Raw genomic sequence first — 20706 nt, 5'->3', positions numbered from 1 at the left:
GCCTACATGGGGAACAAATATTTAATACTGGGCTCTTCATTCTAGCAGAAGAAAGTTGAACACGATCCCAGTGGCTGGAAGTTGAAGTAAGACACACTCAAACTGGAGATAAGATGTACATTGTTAACAGTGAGGGTCATTAACCACTGGAACAATTTACCCAGGGTCGTGGTAGATTCTCTATCGCTGGCAATGTTTAAATCAAGACTGGCTGTTTCTAAAAGCTCTGCTCCAGGAGTTATTTTGGGAAGTTCTCTGGCCTGTGCTATGCAGAAGCTCGGACCTGATGATCACTGTGGTCCCTTTTGGCCTTGGGATCTATTAAAAAATCCAGTATGAATTGCTTTTAAAGGGCTATGCGCTTCCTCCATTTCTCAGGCTTCTCTTCTGTGGACCCAGGCCCTCTGCAGCAACCTGGGAGCTCAATGCCTCCTGGGTTACACGTTTTAAATCACCAGCACTCGTTCTCTTGGCCCACTGATTGGTGTGCGAGAGCTAACAGCCGGCACTGCACAGGTCCCTGCGAGGAGCAGTGCTGTTTAATACATTTATTAATGACCTGGAAAAGGGAGGGGACAGATGACACAGTTATTTTGGGCAGTGAGAACGTCAGAGGGATCTACCCAAGCTAAGTGTGGGCAACGTGACGGCAGAAGAAATTCAAAGCAGCACATTTCGGGGTTCTAAATTAAGTGTATCAATTTGTAGACAGCACAATGGAGGCCTGGTTCAATGCGCAGCTGCAGTCAGAAAAGCAAACCAGATGTTAGGCTGCATAAGGCCTGGGATGGAGGATAATATTGAAACTCTTCCAATGCCATTATGGTAATCAAAGCACTCTCCTGGGTTCTGTGTGCAGGACTGGTCACCCCTCAGTGCACATCGTAGGAAGGGAATTGTGGAATTAGAGGAAGGTCAGACATGAGTGGTAGATACGCTGGAGGGGAGGGATAGGATACAGAAGGACCTAGACAAATTGGAGGATTGGGCCAAAAGAAATCTGATGAGGTTCAACAAGGATAAGTGCAGAGTCCTGCACTTAGGACGGAAGAACCCAATGCACAGCTACAGACTAGGGACCGAATGGCTAGGCAGCAGTTCTGCGGAAAAGGACCTAGGGGTGACAGTGGACGAGAAGCTGGATATGAGTCAGCAGTGTGCCCTTGTTGCCAAGAAGGCCAATGGCATTTTGGGATGTATAAGTAGGGGCATAGCGAGCAGATCGAGGGACGTGATCGTTCCCCTCTATTCGACATTGGTGAGGCCTCATCTGGAGTACTGTGTCCAGTTTTGGGCCCCACACTTCAAGAAGGATGTGGATAAATTGGAGAGAGTCCAGCGAAGGGCAACAAAAATGATTAGGGGACTGGAACGCATGAGTTATGAGGAGAGGCTGAGGGAGCTGGGATTGTTTAGCCTGCAGAAGAGAAGAATGAGGGGGGATTTGATAGCTGCTTTCAACTACCTGAAAAGGGGGTTCCAAAGAGGATGGCTCTAGACTGTTCTCAGTGGTAGCAGATGACAGAACGAGGAGTAATGGTCTCAAGTTGCAGTGGGGGAGGTTTAGATTGGATGTTAGGAAAAACTTTTTCACTAAGAGGGTGGTGAAACACTGGAATGCTTTACCTAGGGAGGTGGTAGAATCTCCTTCCTTAGAGGTTTTTAAGGTCAGGCTTGACAAAGCCCTGGCTGGGATGATTTAACTGGGAATTGGTCCTGCTTCGAGCAGGGGGTTGGACTAGATGACCTTCTGGGGTCCCTTCCAACCCTGATATTCTATGATTCTATGAGCTATGAGAGTGATCAGGTGCCTGGGGAAAACTCTCGTCGGAAGAAAGATGAAAAGATTGTTTACTTTAGATCAGAGACAAGAGGACGTGAGACAAATGTACCATGTATAGACTTGGCTATAGAAAGGAGATCTCATAACATAAGAACAAGGGGACATTCAATTAAATTAAAGGTGGCAAATTTAGAAGTGCTGAAATACTGTTTTACACGTTGTGTATTTAATGTGTGGAACTCACTGCCACAGGATGTCAGTGTGGCCAAGAATGTAGCAAGATTCAAAGGAGGATTTGACATTTGTGTGGATAACAAGAGCTGTTAGTGCTTGTAGAAGGATTCTAAAACCTCCTGCCTCCAGGTTTACGCCAAGCTCCATCTGCTAGGGGCTCAGAGGCACCCTCAGGGGTCACATTATCCCATCCCTGTCTTCATGAAGGACAGGTCCATCAATAGCTATTAGCCACCTGGCAGTTCCTATGCAGCAGCTTCAGGGAGTCAGGAGCTCATAGCACGGAGGCCCTTTCCATAGGCTGGGCTGGGAGCCTGGGTATGGACCATGCTTCCTCCCAAGAGTCCGTAGAAAGATTAAAACTGGAGCTGGCGTGATTCTCATCTGCTCGGTGTGACCTCAGGGCCTTGGTGCTCTAACCTACTCAGATCGTCCTCCTGATTCCCACGCTGCTCACCTTCAGGGCCTAGCCTTCCTCCCCAACCAGAGAAGCCTTCCTGAGCGGCAGCCCCTGGTTGGTGTGGGGTTGGCAGACTGAGTAATCAGGACTCCACTAGCCAGTAGACATCCAGTCGCTCCGAGCCATAGTTGGGTGTGAGGAGCCATCTTCTGCGATGTGTCCGAACGGAAACAGCTCAGCCAGAGCCCTTCTGTCAGAGAGTTCCCTCACACGGGGCGGGATTTTGGCCTATCAGCGAGCTCTGTCTTGGGAAGAATTTCTGCTCTCGGGGCAATCAGAGGGAAAGCAGGTGGGTTTGTTAGTGAGGGCCTGTCCCCGTAGCAAGCAGTTTCTGAAGGCTCTAGCTGTCCTTGTATTTGGGCTGTGATGCATTCTAATGTTATTATGGATATCATTGATGCAGCCTGCAGTTCGGGTCACATCCCCCTCTTGCCCCCCCGAAAGGGGAGAGCAGCATTCAAGGGGGATCAGAGACTGGCAGTGGGAGAGATCAAGGGCCTGGAAGAACTCGGTTAAGAGGAGAGATTGATGAGATTGGAGGAGAGGAACCAGAGCACCAGGGTTATGTGCTCCCTGTCCTGTAACACCAGAACAAAGGGACAATCAGTGACATTAACAAGTGACACAGTCAAAACTCATAAAAGGAAATATCTTCACACAATGTGTGATTAACCAGTGGAACTCACTGCCACAATATGATGTTGAGGCCAAAAAGCTGGCAAGAATCAACACGGGATTGGGCATTATATGGACAACAACACTAGCCAGTTATAATAGTTAATGCTCACAAATTTTAGAAGAGATCTAAACTATCTGCTTCAAGGCTTAAGGCAATTTCTAACGCCTGGGGTTAAAAGGAGGCTCCAGTGGGGGGCAGATTATCCCCCATCTGCCTACTGGGAGGAGTCTTGTACCGTCCCACAAAGCACATGGCCCTGGCCATGCTGGGTACAGAACAGTGGACTAGCTGGACCATGGTTCTGATCCAATCTGGCAGGTCTTGCGCCTGAAACCAAAGTTTTGCCCTGTGGTTGCTCCATGGAGGCTAACTGTGTCCTGCTCCTTCCCCCACTTCTGAGCCAATGGCAACTATCGCCCTAGATTTCCTGTCTTTTAAAACGGCTTTGCTCAGGGAAGGTTTAGAGACAGTGTCCATCTCCTGGAAAGAACCGCGAGGCTAAAGCCATTCTCAGCCCGTCCTGGACTTCCTTCCCATGGCGGAGCTTCCTGTTACATCAGTCCAGAAATCGCCCTGTGCGGCCCTTGCCTTCTCGGGCGTGCGCCCAGCAGGGGGCCTGGCCCCCCGCCAAGTGCTCAGAGGACAGCGAACCCCTCCATCCAGACTGCATACCAGTGGCCTGAAAAGAAGTGTCCAGGCCTCATCACAGCCAGGGGAGCAAATCTCCAGCAGCCATCACAGGCCAGAGCCAGCTCCGGGATCGAGAACGAAAGGGCGTCGGCAGAAGAATTGTGTCAGGCCCCTGTATTGCCTGTACAGCGGTTGACGCAGAGGCAGTCGTCGGTGGCCGTTGTTGGGCGCTCCTGCTTTCTACGGGCCTTTCCTTCCCTAGCTGGGGGTCTCCTGGGCATGGGCACAGATGGCTGAAGGGTTTGCTGCAGAGGCCTGCTGTGTAGATACAGAAAGTCTCTCCCCGGTATGCAGCTGGCTACGGGCCCCCCTGGAGGCTGCCTGCCCTTCAAATGGTGAACGTGTTTTGCAGCTTTGGCAGGAATCCTGTGGATGTGGCTGCTGTTGGAAAGGCCTGTTAGTGAGGCAATTTAAAGGGGAACATCTCATGAAGAGAGCTGGCTGCTGGGATGTTTTCCATCGGGGCTGGGGCTCTGGGCTCTCGCTCTGGTTGTGTTCAGTAAGCTTCATGCAGAATTGCATCATCCAGAACAAAGAAAACTCAGCAGACTCGCACTTAATGGCTCCCTGGCCGAGCTGCCGCTGTGCATTGCTCCTGCCAGCTCTTCTCTCTCCACCCAGGGGGGCGCAGCCACCTCGCCCCAGCAGCAAACAGCCAGGCAGGCACAGCATTAGGGCTGAAAATTACCGCCCTGGCATGAAAAGATCAATCTGGCCTTACTGTAGGCATCGATCCCAGTGCCCCAGCCACGTTCCAGCCTGGGCAATCCACTGGGGTGGGGTGGAAGTGGGAGGGTATTTCTCCTGTTTGAAGGCCTTCAGCCTCTCTAAAGTCCTTCTCTGTTCTCAGATGGGTACAATATTTATCTTTGCTTCCTGTCCTGAGCATGCAGAGAGTTGCTTTGTGCTGTCAAGCGGCTGCTGTCTCCCACCCCAGATGCAGCTGTCTTTCAGTGGGTGATTCCTGTGGGCGTGTAGCTTGCAAAGGGCTGTGGGGTGAATGATACCAGAGGAATATTTGAATGACGATTGAACACTCCTCTTCTCAGGGTTCCTGATCCAGCTGGCTGCCTTGGCCCCTGGCACTACATCCTAGAGGAAGGCTGCAGCCAGGAAGAGATGCTGGGAGCACGCTGCCTTTGGCCCTCTCAAGGTTTAGCTTGACCCTCCTTCCCAGCTTTGTCACCAGTTCGTGGGTATCAAGGCGATAGGAGTCCAAGCGATACCTGAGACTGAGCCCTCTGTTCCCTTCCGCAGGTGACCCCGCTCTGTGTCTTCCCCTCGGCCTGGCTGGGGTCGGGGTGGGGACCAGGGCAGGTGGCCTGAAACGTAACTGGGAAGACTGAGCTGGTGGGGGAAGAAACGGGAGGGTGTCGCAGGGCTGATTCCTGATCCCAGAGCTGAGGGGTTTGCCCACGCTTTGTCTAAGGCTTGCAGCGTTGGGGTGCGGGGACCCTCGCTGCTCCTGGAGTCTGGGCAGCATCACTGGCCTTTTCCATCCATGTAAGACCCCTGGGCTCTCCCCACAACCACCCCCAGCTGGCCCCTGGGGGCTTCACCCTGCGAAGAGCATGGGGCGGGGGCTATGCTGCAGCCAGTGAGTCGGCTTTTGGAGGGTGTTCTTGTGATTTTCTAGGCGCCCAAAAGTTACGTGCTGTGACACTCAGCGTTGCAATGCCTACGTCCCCTCATGGATCCCACCCTTTGTGTCCCCGGCCCAGGTCCTCAAAGCTATGTAGGGTCCTAACAACCCTTGATTTCACTGCATGCTCGGCGCCTCCATGCCTTTGGGGCGCCAGCTCCCATCCATAACACAGGGATGACAGCCCTGCCCTGCCCTGCCACATGGGGCTGTGGGAGGAGAAATACACTAGAGCGTGGGAGGCATTCAGATGCCGTGGTGATCAGTACCAAGGAGTGTCAGAGCAACCAGGCAAGGTCCCGGACGACTGGAAAAAGGCTAATGTAGTGCCCATCTTTTAAAAAAAGGAAGAAGAAGGAGCCGGGGAACTACAGGCCAGTCAGCCTCACCTCAGTCCCTGGAAAAATCATGGAGCAGGTCCTCAAGGAATCAGTTCTGAAGCACTTAGAGGAGAGGAAAGTGATCAGGAACAGTCAGCATGGATTCAGCAAGGGCAAGTCATGCCTGACTAATCTAATCGCCTTCTATGACGAGATAACTGGCTCTGTGGATGAAGGGAAAGCAGTGGACGTGTTGTTCCTTGACTTTAGCAAAGCTTTTGACACGGTCTCCCACAGAGAGCCAGCAAGTTGAAGAAGTATGGGCTGGATGAATGGACTATAAGGTGGATAGAAAGCTGGCTAGATCGTCGGGCTCAATGGATAGTGATCAATGGCTCCATGTCTAGTTGGCATCCGGTGTCAAGTGGAGTGCCCCAAGGGTCAGTCCTGGGGACAGTTTTGTTCAATATCTTCATAAATGATCTGGAGGATGGTGTGGATTGCACCCTCAGCAAGTTTGCAGATGACACTAAACTGGGAGGAGAGGTAGATACCCTGGAGGGTAGGGATAAGATACAGAGGGACCTAGGCAAATTGGAGGATTGGGCCAAAAGAAATCTGATGAGGTTCAACAAGGACAAGTGCAGAGTCCTGCACTTAGGACGGAAGAATCCCATGCACCGCTACAGACTAGGGACCGAATGGCTAGACAGCAGTTCTGCAGAAAAGGACCTAGGGGTTACAGTGGACGAGAAGCTGGATATGAGTCAACAGTGTGTCCTTGTTGCCAAGAAGGCTGTATTTTGAGCTGTATAAATAGGAGCATTGCCAGCAGATCGAGGGAGGTGATCATTCCCCTCTATTTGGCATTGGTGAGGCCTCATCTGCAGTACTGTGTCCAGTTTTGGGCCCCACACGACAAGAAGGATGTGGAAAAATTGGAAAGAGTCCAGCGGAGGGCAACAAAAATGATTAGGGGACTGGAGCACATGACTTATGAGGAGAGGCTGAGGGAGCTGGGATTGTTTAGTCTGCAGAAGAGAAGAGTGAGGGGGGATTTGATAGCTGCTTTCAACTACCTGAAAGGGGGTTCCAAAGAGGATGGATCTAGACTATTCTCAGTGGTAGCTGATGACAGAACAAGGAGCAATGGTCTCAAGTTGCAGTGGGGGAGGTCTAGGTTGGATATTAGGAAAAACTTTTTCACTAGGAGGGTGGTGAAGCACTAGGGAGGTGGTGGAATCTCCTTCCTTAGAGGTTTTTAAGGTCAGGCTTGACAAAGCCCTGGCTGGGATGATTTAGTTGGGGATTGGTCCTGCTTCGAGCAGGGGGTTGGACTAGATGACCTCCTGAGGTCCCTTCCAACCCTGATATTCTATGATTCTATGAACCAGCTCCTGGATTGAAAGGTCCATGAGAAACCCTCAGTTCTGGAATTCACTCCTCAACGCCTGCTGGTCTCAGGGCCCAGGAGAGAGCCCCTCGCCTGGCTCAGGCTTTGGCCTGGGTCCGTTGGGGCAGTCATGGGGAAGTCCTCACAAGGAAAGCGGGCTCAAGCTGGCCTGCCGATACTCGCTGGCTGAGTACATTTGCTGAGCCATGGCTGCAGCTGTACAATCCGAGGCAGAGCTCACACACTCAGCAGGGTCAAGGCTGGTAGGTGCTGGGAACTCCAGGTGTTCCAGAAGTGCTGTGGACGAGATACTGGCAACACGCTTCCCTCCGAGTCAGTGCGCAGTGTGGCGTTGGGGCGGTGGCCTGATGGAGGTGGCAGCTTTCTGCTGAGGTCTTGCCCATTTTGAGGATTTTCAAGCTCCCCTGGCAGAGGCGTGCATCTGGGTATAAACTCTGCTGAGCACTGGCATTTGCAGGTTGGATCCTTCAGGGCTTCCTCCCTTAACCAGTTCGTTAGTGTGATTGTGTGTCATCAGACAGCTGGATCCAGGGTTCCGGGAGGGTCTGGGAGCGCTCTGAGCTCCTGCGGAAATGTAGCCTTGCCCGCTGGGCTATGTGTGTATTGGTGACAGAAAGTGGGGCTCGGTGCTCGCCTCCGATGTCAGCCGTCAGTTCAGTGAGGCATTAGCCATTAGACAGCCAGTCTCATTCCCCTCCGTGCGGGTTTGCAGAAGCTTTGGGAGCGTGTCTGGGGGGCAGGATGGGCTGGCGGAGGGTAGGAGGAGTGGATTCTATTTCAGGGGGCTGCAGGTGGCTGCCCCTCAGCTTGTGCCCTGTCCTCTGCCTTTGTGGTGGGGAGGGGCATGGACCAGCCCGGGGGGGGGCGGGGTGCAGGCTAGTGCTTTTGAGGTGGGGAGGGGCATGGGCCAGCGCTCAGGGAGGTGGGGGGAAGGGCATGGACCAGTCCTTGGACCAGCCTGCTGGGTGCCAGGCAGCCCTCTGCTATTGAAGCCCAGGGGGCAGGCCCTCAGAACATCCACAGGGCCATGTGGAAGGTTACGTGGCTCTTTGCCCGGTCTCTGTTGCCTGAGTGGCAGGACAGGTGGCCACTGAGGGGCGCTGGGGAGGGTTCTGGCAGGCAGATGCCCAGGGAACAGGTTCTGGCCCCTCCACAGTGCCAGACGGGGCTCTTCCCACCTGGATTAAAGCGGTTCATTCCTCTGCTGGCACCCATGGGAGGGGTTTGCTGTGTGCGGGGTGGCAGAGCAGCCGGGAGCTGCCACGTGCCTGAGGCATGGGCAAGGGGAGCCCTGGCACCAGTCGCCCTGCCAGAGCAGTGCATACACAGCTAGTAATGTGGCCTCCTGCAGCCCAGCTTCATCACCCCTTAGCTTGCCGCATAGGAACGCTCAATAATGGGAGCTGCGTGTTCCCGGCAGTGTCCCCTTGTGACGAAGTGGGACTGTTCTTAATGTTTCCTCTGAATAGTGTGGGGGGTGCCTCAGTTTCCCCTAGGCAGTTCTTAAGTATCTAGGTGGTGGGGTAAGGGTGTATGATCCTTGCAGAGCCCTAGTTTTTGCAGGGGTCTGGACACAGAATGGCCAACACCCTGTTTCCTGGCAACTGATGGCCTGGGCCCTTCCTCCCTGCAAGGTGAGAGCTAAAGGGTTGGAGAACAAAGGAATCAGGTGACCTCCTGGCCCGGGAAAGGAACAAAGCCCAGAGGAGGAGGGGCTGGAGAGAGTTTCAGTTTGGGGCTGGTTGGGACATGGAGTGAAGGGCAGATGTGGTTGTCTGGCTCCTTGCCCCCCAAAATGGACCCAGCTGAGGGGTCCTGTTCTCTGCACCTACAAGCTCTGTGTTAGACCATGTTCCTGTCGTTTAATAAACCTCTGTTTTACTGGCTGGCTGAGAGTCACGCCTGACTGCGGAGTTGGGAGGCAGGACCCTCTGGCTGCCCCAGGACCCCGCCTGAGCGGACTCGCTGTGGGAAGGGCACGGAGGGGCAGAGGAGGCTGAATGCTCCAAGGTCAGACCCAGGAAGGTGGAAGCTGTGTGAGCTGTGTGTCCTGAAGACAGGCTGCTCACAGAGAGGTGACTTCCCCCGAGTCCTGCCTGGCTTCATGGGGAGCAGTTCCAGAGCATCGCCCAGGGACTCCGTGACACCCCTGAACTCAGCGGGGGAGGAAAGGGGAGTTTGACTCATGCCGATAAAACGAACCATTGACTCAGTGAAAAGTGTCCGTGTCCGTCGGGGTGGCGTGAGGCCTTCTCCACTCGGTTCCCAAGAACTCAGCTTCACTCCGAAGGCGTCACTGAGCTTCCTTCACTGGCATGCAAGGGAACCAAACTTGGGTTGAGCTGGGTACAGGGAACAGTGCCCATCCACTGAACAGACTCCGGAGTTCGCGCTCGTACAGTGAACGACGCTGCTGGTTAAAGCGCATCACGGCCTGTGTGTGTCTGATTCGTTGACTTGGTTTTGTCCCTGTCTGGCTCAGGAGCGGTTCTCGTGCTGCAGTAAATACGAAGCCGCCGCGGCAAGCGATCACACGTGGCTTACTGCCCACTCTGTTTTGCCAGCTCCAGCTTGGGCATATGGACAAGATTCCTGCAAGTTCCAGCTTGGCTCATTGTTTCCTGGCCTGGCTCCGAGTGGCCATACAGGGCGATGCCTGCCTGGGTAGCTATATTTCCCTCCTCCCCACGGGGCCAGCGGCCCTTCCAAACACACAGCCCACCACAATCAGTGGCCATGTTTCTCGCCAGCTGCAGGAGAGTGAGGGGGAGCGCCCTGCGCGGGGACAGGGCTGGATGGCACAGCGCTGAGTGGCTGGGGACATCCTCGCGTGGGGAGGGGAATGCTGCAGGGCTGGCGACGCTGCTGGCTGACTGCCACGCCAGCTGCGCCACTGCGGGCTGGGCAGGGGCACGCAGGCGCTCCTGCATGTCTCTGGGGAAGCTGGCGGGTTGGCTTCCGGCAGGAGCTGTCCAGGCCTGCGGGTGACTCGCTGGCAGATCCCTGCGCTGGCAGGAGGGACTCAGCGGAGGGCAGCTGCCCCCAGGAGCCCCTCGGTTCCAGTTCTGGGCGGGTCAGTGAACCCGAATCACAAGGGAGCCATTGCTGACACTTGGGACCAGGGCAGAGTCATGTGCTGCAGGGAGACGCTGGGAGATGGCTGCAAGTAGTCTGTCTCCGTGTTTCTCTGGCAGACGTGCAAACTGCACCCTCGCACAACAGGAGCCGTGCAAAGGAGAAGCCCAGGCAGCTCTGCCAGGTTTTCTGGCAACGTCCTACTGGGGCTGGGAGCATCTTCAGAGCAACCTCTTCAAAGGAGGCTATGGGGACGCTTGGCGCCAAGAGGCCGTGGGGGTGCCCTGGTCATGGTCCCTGTTCCCAGACTGACATGGTCACTGCTGCGGTGACACCTGCCATGTGCTGGGCCCTGGGGGGTGGGGGGTGGAGAGAGGGGGGTTCTGCCTTACAGTGAAAGACAAAGCAGGGGAAGGGAAAGGAGAAGGTGACAGCACACGAATGGGGTGATCCTGTGACGGGGTGTATCAACCCCGCACTGGGCAAATGGGGGGGGTGGAAGGCTCGACTTGCCAAGCCCCCAGGACCAAGCCCAGGGGTGGGTGGCTCAGGGCTTGGGGGGTCCAGAGGAGTTGTGGAGGGGGATTCAGTATAAAGCATCTCCTGACAAATGGTCTTAAATGGAATTCCTTCTGCTGGGCATCCCAGAAGAAATAGAGCTGAAGGAGGGATTGAAACGGGCCGAGGCGGCCTTGAGGACCAGCCGAGCGATAGGGACCTGCCTGAAGGGAGACAGAGACTCACCAGGATGGGTTGGAGGGGGCAGGGGCACAAGATAAGGAATGGGTCCGAAAGGACGGGCAGAGCTACAGGACTCAGTAGGCCAGGAGGAGACAGTTACGTTTGATGCCCAGGTAAAGGGGAGCCAGTGGGTGATATGCTCAGTCTGTGAGCCAGGGAATCGGTGCAGTGGGGGGATGTGCTTGGTCTGTGAGCCAGAGCATAGGCACCGACTTCCCCTCTGCCCAGTGGGTGCTCAATGCCCCCCACCCCTGCACCGCCCTCACCTTGCTCCCATTGCACCCCTTCCCCCAAGTCCCCGCCCCTGCCCTGCCTTTCTCCACCTCCTCTCCTGAGCGCCCGCATCCTCCCCCTCCCTCAGTCCTAAGCACCGCCAAACAGCTGTTAGGCGGCGGGAGGAGGGACAGGGACCTGGCACGCTGTGGGGGGAGAAGGAGGCGAGGGGGGGAGCTTGGCTGCTGGTGGGTGCAGCGCACCCACTAATTTTTCCCCATGGGTGCTCCAACCCCGGAGCACCCACAGAGTCTGCGCCTATGAGCCACAGGATCGTTGTTGTGACTGCAATGGCGGGATATGCTCAGTCTGTGAGCTGGGGGCTCATTGCAGTGGGGGAATGTACTTGGGGGGTCATTGCAGTGATTGCTCAGGGGATTGGTGCAGTGGGGGGATGGGCTCAATCTGTGAGCCGGGGACTCATAGCAGTGACTATAGTGGGGGGATGTGCTTGGTGTGTGAGCCGGGGGAGCATTGCAGTGGGGGTGGGGGTGTCCCGGGCGATGCTCTGGAACTGCTCCCTACGAAGCGAGCCAGGACTCTGGGGGAGCCTCCTCTCTGGGAGCAGCCTGTCTGCAGGACACACAGCTCACCCGGCTTCCCCCTTCCTGGGTCTGACCTTGGAGCATTCAGCCTCCTCTGCCCCTCCGTGCGCTTCCCACAGTGAGTCCGCCCAGGCGGGGTCCTGGGGAAGCCAGAGGGTCCTGCCCCCCAACTCCGCAGTCAGACGGGACTCTCAGCCAGCCAGTAAAACAGAAGGTTTATTAGTCGACAGGAACACAGCGTAGGGCAGAATTTGTTAGCACAGAAATCAGTGACTTTCAGCCAAGTCCATCTTGGGGAGTCCTGGGCCAGGCGGCCTGGACTCCCCCTCTTCCAATCCCCCAAGCAGACTGCCAGCTTCCAGCGACCCAACCTCAGACACCCCTGTTGCTTCCCCTCCTGGTCCTTGTCTCGCTTCCTGGGCAAAGAGTCACCCGGTCATCACCTGGTTGCATCCCCCTCCTGGATCTCAGGTTATGAAGGGCACCGGTCATAGCCTACATGCAGGCAACTGGAACAGCCTCACGTGCCCCAGAAGTCTCAGCCAAAGTCTCACACCCCTATTCCCACCACTGAGGTATTGGTGCAGCACACAGGGAAACTGAGGCACACATTATTAATGCAAAACAATAAAACTCACATAGGCTCAACAGTAAGACTCACATACAACATAACCAGGGAAAATCCCCGCTTTGTCACAGTGTGCTCAGTCTGTGAGTCAGAGGATTGTTGCAGTGACTGCAATGGGGGGATCGTTGCAGTGGGTAAAGTGGGTGGGCGATGTGCTCAGTCTGTGAGCCGGGGGGGCATTGCAGTGACTAGTGGGGGGATGTGCTCAGTCTGTGAGCTGGGGGAGCATTGCAGTGACTGCAGTGGGGGGATGTGCTCAGTCTGTGAGCTGGGGGAGCATTGCAGTGACTGCAGTGGGGGGATGTGCTCAGTCTGTGAGCCGGGGGGGCATTGCAGTGACTGCAGTGGGGGATGCGCTCAGTCTGTGAGCTGGGGGAGCATTGCAGTGACTGCAGTGGGGCGATGCGCTCAGTCTGTGAGCTAGGGGGGCATTGCAGTGACTGCAGTGGGGGGATGTGCTCAGTCTGTGAGCCGGGGGGGCATTGCAGTGACTGCAGTGGGGGGATGTGCTCAGTCTGTGAGCCGGGGGGGCATTGCAGTGACTAGTGGGGGGATGTGCTCAGTCTGTGAGCTGGGGGAGCATTGCAGTGACTGCAGTGGGGGGATGTGCTCAGTCTGTGAGCTGGGGGGGCATTGCAGTGACTGCAGTGGGGGGATGTGCTCAGTCTGTGAGCTGGGGGGGCATTGCAGTGACTAGTGGGGGGATGTGCTCAGTCTGTGAGCGGGGGGGGCATTGCAGTGACTGCAGTGGGGGGATGTGCTCAGTCTGTGAGCTGGGGGAGCATTGCAGTGCCTGCAGTGGGGGATGTGCTCAGTCTGTGAGCCGGGGGAGCATTGCAGTGACTGCAGTGGGGGATGTGCTCAGTCTGTGAGCCGGGGGGGCATTGCAGTGACTGCAGTGGGGGATGTGCTCAGTCTGTGAGCCGGGGGAGCATTGCAGTGACTGCAGTGGGGGATGCGCTCAGTCTGTGAGCTGGGGGAGCATTGCAGTGACTGCAGTGGGGGGATGTGCTCAGTCTGTGAGCTGGGGGAGCATTGCAGTGACTGCAGTGGGAGGATGTGCTCAGTCTGTGAGCTGGGGGAGCATTGCAGTGACTGCAGTGGGGGATGCGCTCAGTCTGTGAGCTGGGGGAGCATTGCAGTGACTGCAATGGGGGGATGTGCTCAGTCTGTGCGCTGGGGGGCATTGCAGTGACTGCAGTGGGGGGATGTGCTCAGTCTGTGCGCTGGGGGGGCATTGCAGTGACTGCAGTGGGGGATGCGCTCAGTCTGTGCGCTGGGGGGGCATTGCAGTGACTGCAATGGGGGGATGTGCTCAGTCAGTGAGCCGGGGGGGCATTGCAGTGCCTGCAGTGGGGGATGCGCTCAGTCTGTGCGCTGGGGGGGCATTGCAGTGACTGCAGTGGGGGATGCGCTCAGTCTGTGCGCTGGGGGAGCATTGCAGTGACTGCAGTGGGGGGATGTGCTCAGTCTGTGCGCTGGGGGGGCATTGCAGTGCCTGCAGTGGGGGATGCGCTCAGTCTGTGAGCCGGGGGGGCATTGCAGTGACTGCAGTGGGGGGATGTGCTCAGTCTGTGAGCCGGGGGGGCATTGCAGTGCCTGCAGTGGGGGATGTGCTCAGTCTGTGAGCCAGGGGAGCATTGCAGTGCCTGCAGTGGGGGGATGTGCTCAGTCTGTGAGCTGGGGGGGCATTGCAGTGACTGCAGTGGGGGGATGTGCTCAGTCTGTGAGCCGGGGGGGCATTGCAGTGACTGCAGTGGGGGGATGTGCTCAGTCTGTGAGCCGGGGGAGCATTGCAGTGGGGGTTGTGGGTGTCAGAGAGGCCAGAGGTGAGAGGAGGTTAGTAACAAAGGAATTGCCAGACTGGATCAACCCCGGGGTCCGTCTAGGCCAGTCTCCTGTCTGTGATGGTGGCCAGTGGCGGATGCCTCAGAGGAAGGTGCAGAAACCCTGCAATAGCAGATGTGAAAAAATCTGCCCCCACTTCATTAGGTCTGATCCTGGTTGTGAATGGAGGGCGGTTTAGGCCTGGAAGGGGAGGGTTTAATAACCCTGCCAGAATGTTTGTCATCATTTACTGCTGTAGCGCCAGATATCCTTGCTGTCCCCGTAAACCTCCAGTCCCTTCACAAGCTTGCTGCGCTCTTGGCCGCAGTAGCACACAGGGTAATCATGTGTTATGTGAGACAGGAAGGACAGAAGAACCCATCTCCCTTCTGTGACCACTTATTAGATTACAGATGGGGTTTGCATGTGCTCCCTTACCTGACCCTTCTCTACTGTAGCAATCCCCAGGCTTTCAGTCTTGCTCCAGAGGGGAGTTTTGCTGGGCCCTGGGTCTCCTCTCCCCCCCTGCACCCTGCTGTCCTACGTACCCTTTCTGAGGCTGCAGTGAGCCAGGGGAGGAGAAGCTGGGCAGTTGGGAGCCCGAGGGAGGCATAGATACTGCAGTGGCTGCTCGGCATGTGGGGGTGGCAGGATGGAGAAGCCAGTGTGCCCACCATGGGGTCCCGGCGAGGGGCAGGCTGCCTGCTGGGTGGTGGGTGGAACGGCAGCGCTAATGGGACATGCAGAGACATGATCGAAATCCGGGAGTTTGGGCTGCTGATGTGCAGAAAACGGAGGGTAAATTACCTGAGTGTAAGGTGCTGGCTTCGCCCTGTAAAGCCCTCAGCTGTGGGACTGGCTCAGGGTACACGGGCTGAGACCTCCCCCTCTGCATGCCACGCTGCCCCAGCTGCACTCCCTGATGGGGCCTGAGCTGGAGGCCCCCGGGTCCGTGAGGAGCCCTCGGCTGTTGAGCTCTGCCCAGCACCAGAGCTGGAATTGGCTGGGATCAGGGCTTGCTTCCTTTCACCCGAGCTTTGGGCGGGGGGAGGAGAGGTCTTGTTCTGAGGGCCGCCTGGCCGGCCGTCTGCCTGCTCCACGTGGAGGCCTGGCAGCTTTGTCAGGGTTGGGGTGACGTCCCCGGAGCTGAGAGGCAGGGGGAGGGGCTCCTAGAAAGGCAAGTAAATGGAGAATTGCATTGTGGGACGGGCACGCTCGGAATTGAAGATGGGCAGCCTCACGGGACCGCATGGGCTGTGTTTGGCCCAAGGGCTGCACGGTACCTGGGCCACGTGTGCATCGGGAGGGGGCAGCTACCAGCACGGATAGCTAACCGATTGCTCCTGACCCCCTCTGTATTCTGCCTCCCTTCAGGTCTCTGACTCCTCTCCTGCGATGTGTTCTCCCAGCCCTGCCCGCAGCCCACCAACCTTCCATATAGCGCCAGCCTGGCTGAGTTCCTGAAGAGCACTCTCAAGAATGGATAGTCCACCCAAGCTGGCAGGAGAAACACTGATTGTCCATCACATTCCCCTGGTTCATTGCCAGGTCCCCGACCGACAGTGCTGCAGTGGAAGCAAGAGGACCAATCCCTTCTGCCAGCCAGACCTGGGCATCACGCGGACCGCCTCTCTGCCGGAGCGGGACCTCTTGCAGGCAGACTCCCTGGTGTACAGCAGCTTGCTGCAGGCCTCAGACACACCGGCAGAGGCTGCAGAAGACAACGAGAGCAAAGCGCGAGACTCGGTCATCCCCGGCATCACGACACGGCACAATCCCTTCCTCCTGGGCGACAGTGAGGGGCATGGTCTCCTCAGCGACAGCACGGGCCAGAAGTCCTTCCGCCTGCACAGCTCCATGGTGGCCGGCAAGCCGGCCTTCCAGCTGCATGAGCTGCCGCCCTTCCACCTCCATGACGCCGGCCACGTGGTGAAGTCCTGGAGCACGGCCAGCAGGTCCGGCGTGGTGGACGGGCAAGAGGACAAACACACAAGCGCCGATGTCCAGAAGAGGAACAACGTTGGCTACTGCCTGCTGGCCTCGGAGCGCATGGAGCTGGACGAATGCAGCTGCCAGCGCGGGAGCTTCTCCTTCGAGGGCAGCGACCAGGACTGGAACAATGGCTCTGACGAGTCAGGGAGGAACCCGGCCGCCCCGCACAGCCGGACCTGCAGCTGTTCCAGCACGGAGCTGCTGCCCTGCCGGTGCTACAGCACGTCCAGCCAGTCTGAGACCGGGGACCAGCAGATGGGGCACGTCAGCGACTCTTCTTGCAACAGCTCGGACGGGGTTCTGGTGAACTTCAGTGCCCTCTACAACAAAATGAACGGCCATTCTCGCTCCAACTTGAACTCCGCCAACTTGTCCTGTGACTCTTCCCTCTGCAGCCACTCGGACACTGGAGCCTTTTACCTGGATCTGCATTCGTCACCCACGGAATCCAAGATGTCTTGTGAATCACACAACCCGGAGAGCTCGGGAAAAGTGTGTGGGTGCCACTACCAGTCTTCGCCCGTCTTAGATGCCAACTGCAACTCCTACCACCTGCACTGCGAGCCGTGCACTTCGGAGAGCTCAGACCTCACAGCTTGCTTCCAGAGCCAAGCCCGGCTCGTGGTGGCCACCCAGAACTACTATAAACTAGTCACATGTGACTTGTCTTCCCAGTCGTCACCTAGCCCTGCGGGCTCTTCCATAACCAGTTGCTCTGAAGATCACACCAAAGGGAGTCCTGTCCAGCCCTCAGAGTACTACTTGTTTAGAAGGCCTGATGCTAAGCCGGAGGAGAGCGATGAGGAATGCTTCGTGGCGGAGACCAAGGGCAAAGCTGTGAAAAACATGATTGAGGGGCAAGTGTATGTCAACATATCCCCGCCTAACCTAAACGCTGGCCGGCCACGCTCCAGGAGCTATGATCGGAACCTGGACCGGAGCCCCACGAGCAGGCTGGGCTCCCTGGAGCGCATGATGAGTTGTCCGGTCAAGCTGAGCGAGAGCCCAGCCCTAGCGATCCAGAGCTTGCCCCCGAAGCGGGTGACTTCCTTTGCCGAGCTGGCGAAAGGCAGGAAAAAGAACGGCTCCTCCCCACCGCTCAGAACCAGCGGTGACTCTTCCTTGGAGTTCTCGCCCATCCCCGAGTTCCAGCGGGACTGCCCAGGGCTTCTCGAGGACAGAGCTCGACGCTGCCAGAGTCTCCCGCCCATGCCCTTTGGTCATTGCCTGAACCGGAGCTGCGAGGGCTCCCGTGTGGAGCACAGACTCGGGGACGGCCCGAGGGCGTGTTCCAGCAAAGACTCAGGCGCCAACGGGCCTGAGGCAGCCGAGCAGGCCTCTCTCTCTCTGCTGATGGAGGCTGGTGCCAGTTTCTCAGGCAGCCCTGCCAGTGGGCATGGACAACGCGATGTTAGAGCCAGAGCGGATGGTAAGGAACCAAATATGAGCTTAAAATAGACCAGCAAATGCCCCCCTTTGGCCCCAGAGGGACCAGCAGAGAGAGGCTCTGTGGGGAGGGGTGATTTAGGGCTGTGCCATCGTTCGAATCCAGGGAGGAAAAGAGCTCCTGTGTGAGGACATGTAACGCCCCCACCCCCAGGCCAGAGCAGGCTCCTTGCCTGCCAGGTATTTCTGGCCCTTGCTGGGTCTTGTTTCAAACCTCCCGTGTGATGGGATTTGCGCAGCCTGCCATGGTGCTTGCAGACTGACATTAACGTCTCGTGTTGCCCAGGGGTTGGTTTGCCCCCTGTCCCTCTGATGGGTGCCCTCATCACGCCATTGGCTTAATCCCAAGAGGGTCCCAGGACCTTCTGCTCCCCAAATTGTCAGCTCTGTGCAGGCCAGAGCCTTGGTTACCAAGAACAATTCAGTGGCTTAGCCGTTCGCCTCCGGAGCCCCACATTCAAGTCCTACCCAATCGCAGTGAGAAGGGGTGCGGCGGTCACACTACAAAACCATCTCCCTGCGTGGCATGACTGGCAGCATCTCCTCTGGAGGCATCCCAGTGTGGGCATTGGCCTGAGGCGCTCGCACCGTCCTGCCTGGCTCCTGCCACTACGGCCCCCTTTTCATAAGCTTCAATTCGCTGTGATAGAGAGAGGGAGGGTTGAGTGAGCAAACCCCAGCCCCAGTGTTTCGACAGTAAATAGCTCGTGGGGCAGCAGGGAAGCGAGGGTACGGCCTGAGCCTTTAATGCCTGTTAACTTCCCCTTTGCATTGGCATCGCTTGCCAGCCTGCGTGGTGGCTGCTGTGAGCTTGGGCCAGCACGAGAAGGATCAACCGGGCATTGGCTAGAGGGGCCTGATGGGTCTCGCCCACCTCTAAGTTCTACGGCTTGTGGTGTGTGCCCCTCCGAAGTCCAGCTCTGTTCCCCAGGCCCCCGTCTGTGCCCACTCCCCTCCGGCTGCTCTGGCACTGGGATCCCTGGCACTTTATGGTGTAGACAGGGGGCTTGTCTGTGGTTGGGGCAATGTGGCCCTGGCTATGGCCCATTGTGTAAAATCCATCAGCTGTTGCATTTGTACAAAGTTCCTGTCACAGGTTAGTCAGGTAACTGCTCGTTTACCCTGCAGGTAGGTGCACTGTTACATACGGGCACCTTTGAAAACCAGGCTGTCTGGAACGGAGCGCTACCAATGCGGCCCTGTGGGGCAATGGGACCCCCGGGACGGCCGGGAGCAGGGTTCTGGGGGCACACACTCACAGCCCATTGGCCTGGGTACAGGGATCGCTGCCCGGCCCTGCGCTCCAGTCACAGCGTAGATCACGTCCGGGTGTGGGTCCGGCGTGGGTACGGGGATCGCCGCCCGGCCCTGCGCGCCAGTCACAGCGTAGATCACGTCCGGGTGTGGGCCCGGCCTGGGTACAGGGATCGCCGCCCAGCCCTGCGCGCCAGTCACAGCGTAGATCACGGCCGGGTGTGCGCCCGGCCTGGGTACGGGGATTGCCGCCCGGCCTGGCGCTCCAGTCACAGCGTAGATCACGTCCGGGTGTGGGCCCGGCCTGGGTACGGGGATCGCCGCCCGGCCTGGCGCTCCAGTCACAGCGTAGATCACGGCCGGGTGTGGGCCCGGCCTGGGTACGGGGATTGCCGCCCGGCCCGGCGCTCCAGTCACAGCGTAGATCACGGCCGGGTGTGGGCCCGGCCTGGGTACGGGAATCGCCGCCCGGCCTGGCGCTCCAGTCACAGCGTAGATCACGGCCGGGTGTGGGCCCGGCCTGGGTACGGGGATCGCCGCCTGGCCTGGCGCGCCAGTCACCGTGTAGATCACGTCCGGGTGTGGGCCCGGCCTGGGTACGGGGATCGCCGCCTGGCCTGGCGCGCCAGTCACCGTGTAGATCACGTCCGGGTGTGGGCCCAGCCTGGGTACGGGGATCGCCGCCCGGCCTGGCGCTCCAGTCACAGCGTAGATCACGTCCGGGTGTGGGCCCGGCCTGGTTACGGCGATCGCCGCCCGGCCCGGCACGCCAGTCACAACGTAGATCACGGCTGGGTGTGGGCCCGGCCTGGGTACGGGGATCGCTGCCCGGCCCGGCGCGCCAGTCACAGCGTAGATCACGGCCGGGTGTGGGCCCGGCCTGGGTACGGGGATCACCGCCCGGCCTGGCGCTCCAGTCACAGCGTAGATCACGGCCGGGTGTGGGCCCGGCCTGGGTACGGGGATCGCTGCCCAGCCTGGCGTTCCAGTCACAGCGTAGATCACGTCCGGGTGTGGGCCCGGCCTGGGTACGGGGATCGCCGCCCGGCCTGGCACTCCAGTCACAGCGTAGATCACGGCCGGGTGTGGGCCCGGCCTGGGTACGGCGATCGCCGCCCAGCCCGGCGCGCCAGTCACAACGTAGATCACGTATAGGCACGTACCCAACCGATGCCTCCGAGAGCTACCGCCCAGCTCCGTGCGCTGGAGGTTCCTTGCAGGACCTTTCCAGCTCCCCCTTTTCCCCATGGTTCCCCGCTGACCGCTGCTGCTCTGTGTATGGGCCCCCATGAGAGGGTGGCCCCATGGCCCCCGTAACAGCTGAGGCTAGTGCTGGCAGGGTCGGCCCTGTGGCTCGCCGCCCCGTGTTCCAGCGACAGAGTCCTGCCGTCAGTACCTGCGCCCAGCTCTGAGAGAGGAGCAAATCTGCCCTCCTCCAACGGCTTCAAGGAGGTCGGGGGGGCTCACCCAAGGCTGGGCTCACCAACTGCCTGGCTTCCATCTGAGCCCTCTGCCCTGCAGGGAAACCCAGCTCCTGGGATGGCTCCTGGCCAGTTTGCAGGGGGGTGGGGGGTGCAGGAGCCAGCCCCTGGGTGTATGGGGCTCCGGCAGCCGCTTGCTGGGCAGTGCTGAGGATGATCTGCCCGCAGGCAGTGGTGCTGCCGGAGGGTCCCCAGAAGGAGATGGAGGGTGGGGGAACCTGG

General features: G+C 58.1%; 1 protein-coding gene across 3 annotated transcripts in view; it reads left to right on the top strand.

Moving 5' to 3' along the window:
* The window catches only part of RUSC2 (RUN and SH3 domain containing 2), an 82635-nt gene that overhangs the window by 25318 nt on the left and 36611 nt on the right, over positions 1-20706 (top strand). For all 3 annotated transcript variants that reach the window (XM_073343289.2, XM_073343288.2, XM_073343290.2), the window contains exon 2: positions 15686-17732. In XM_073343289.2, the coding sequence (XP_073199390.1) occupies positions 15791-17732 (1942 nt within the window). In that variant the 5' untranslated portion in view covers positions 15686-15790. The remainder of the gene's footprint in view (positions 1-15685; positions 17733-20706) is intronic.

This window comes from Lepidochelys kempii, chromosome 5 (genome assembly GCF_965140285.1).
Source record: "Lepidochelys kempii isolate rLepKem1 chromosome 5, rLepKem1.hap1, whole genome shotgun sequence".
NCBI classification, from domain to species: domain Eukaryota; kingdom Metazoa; phylum Chordata; order Testudines; family Cheloniidae; genus Lepidochelys; species Lepidochelys kempii.
The sequence above is the reverse complement of the archived record's forward strand: the minus strand, read 5'-3'. Positions and strand labels throughout refer to the sequence as shown.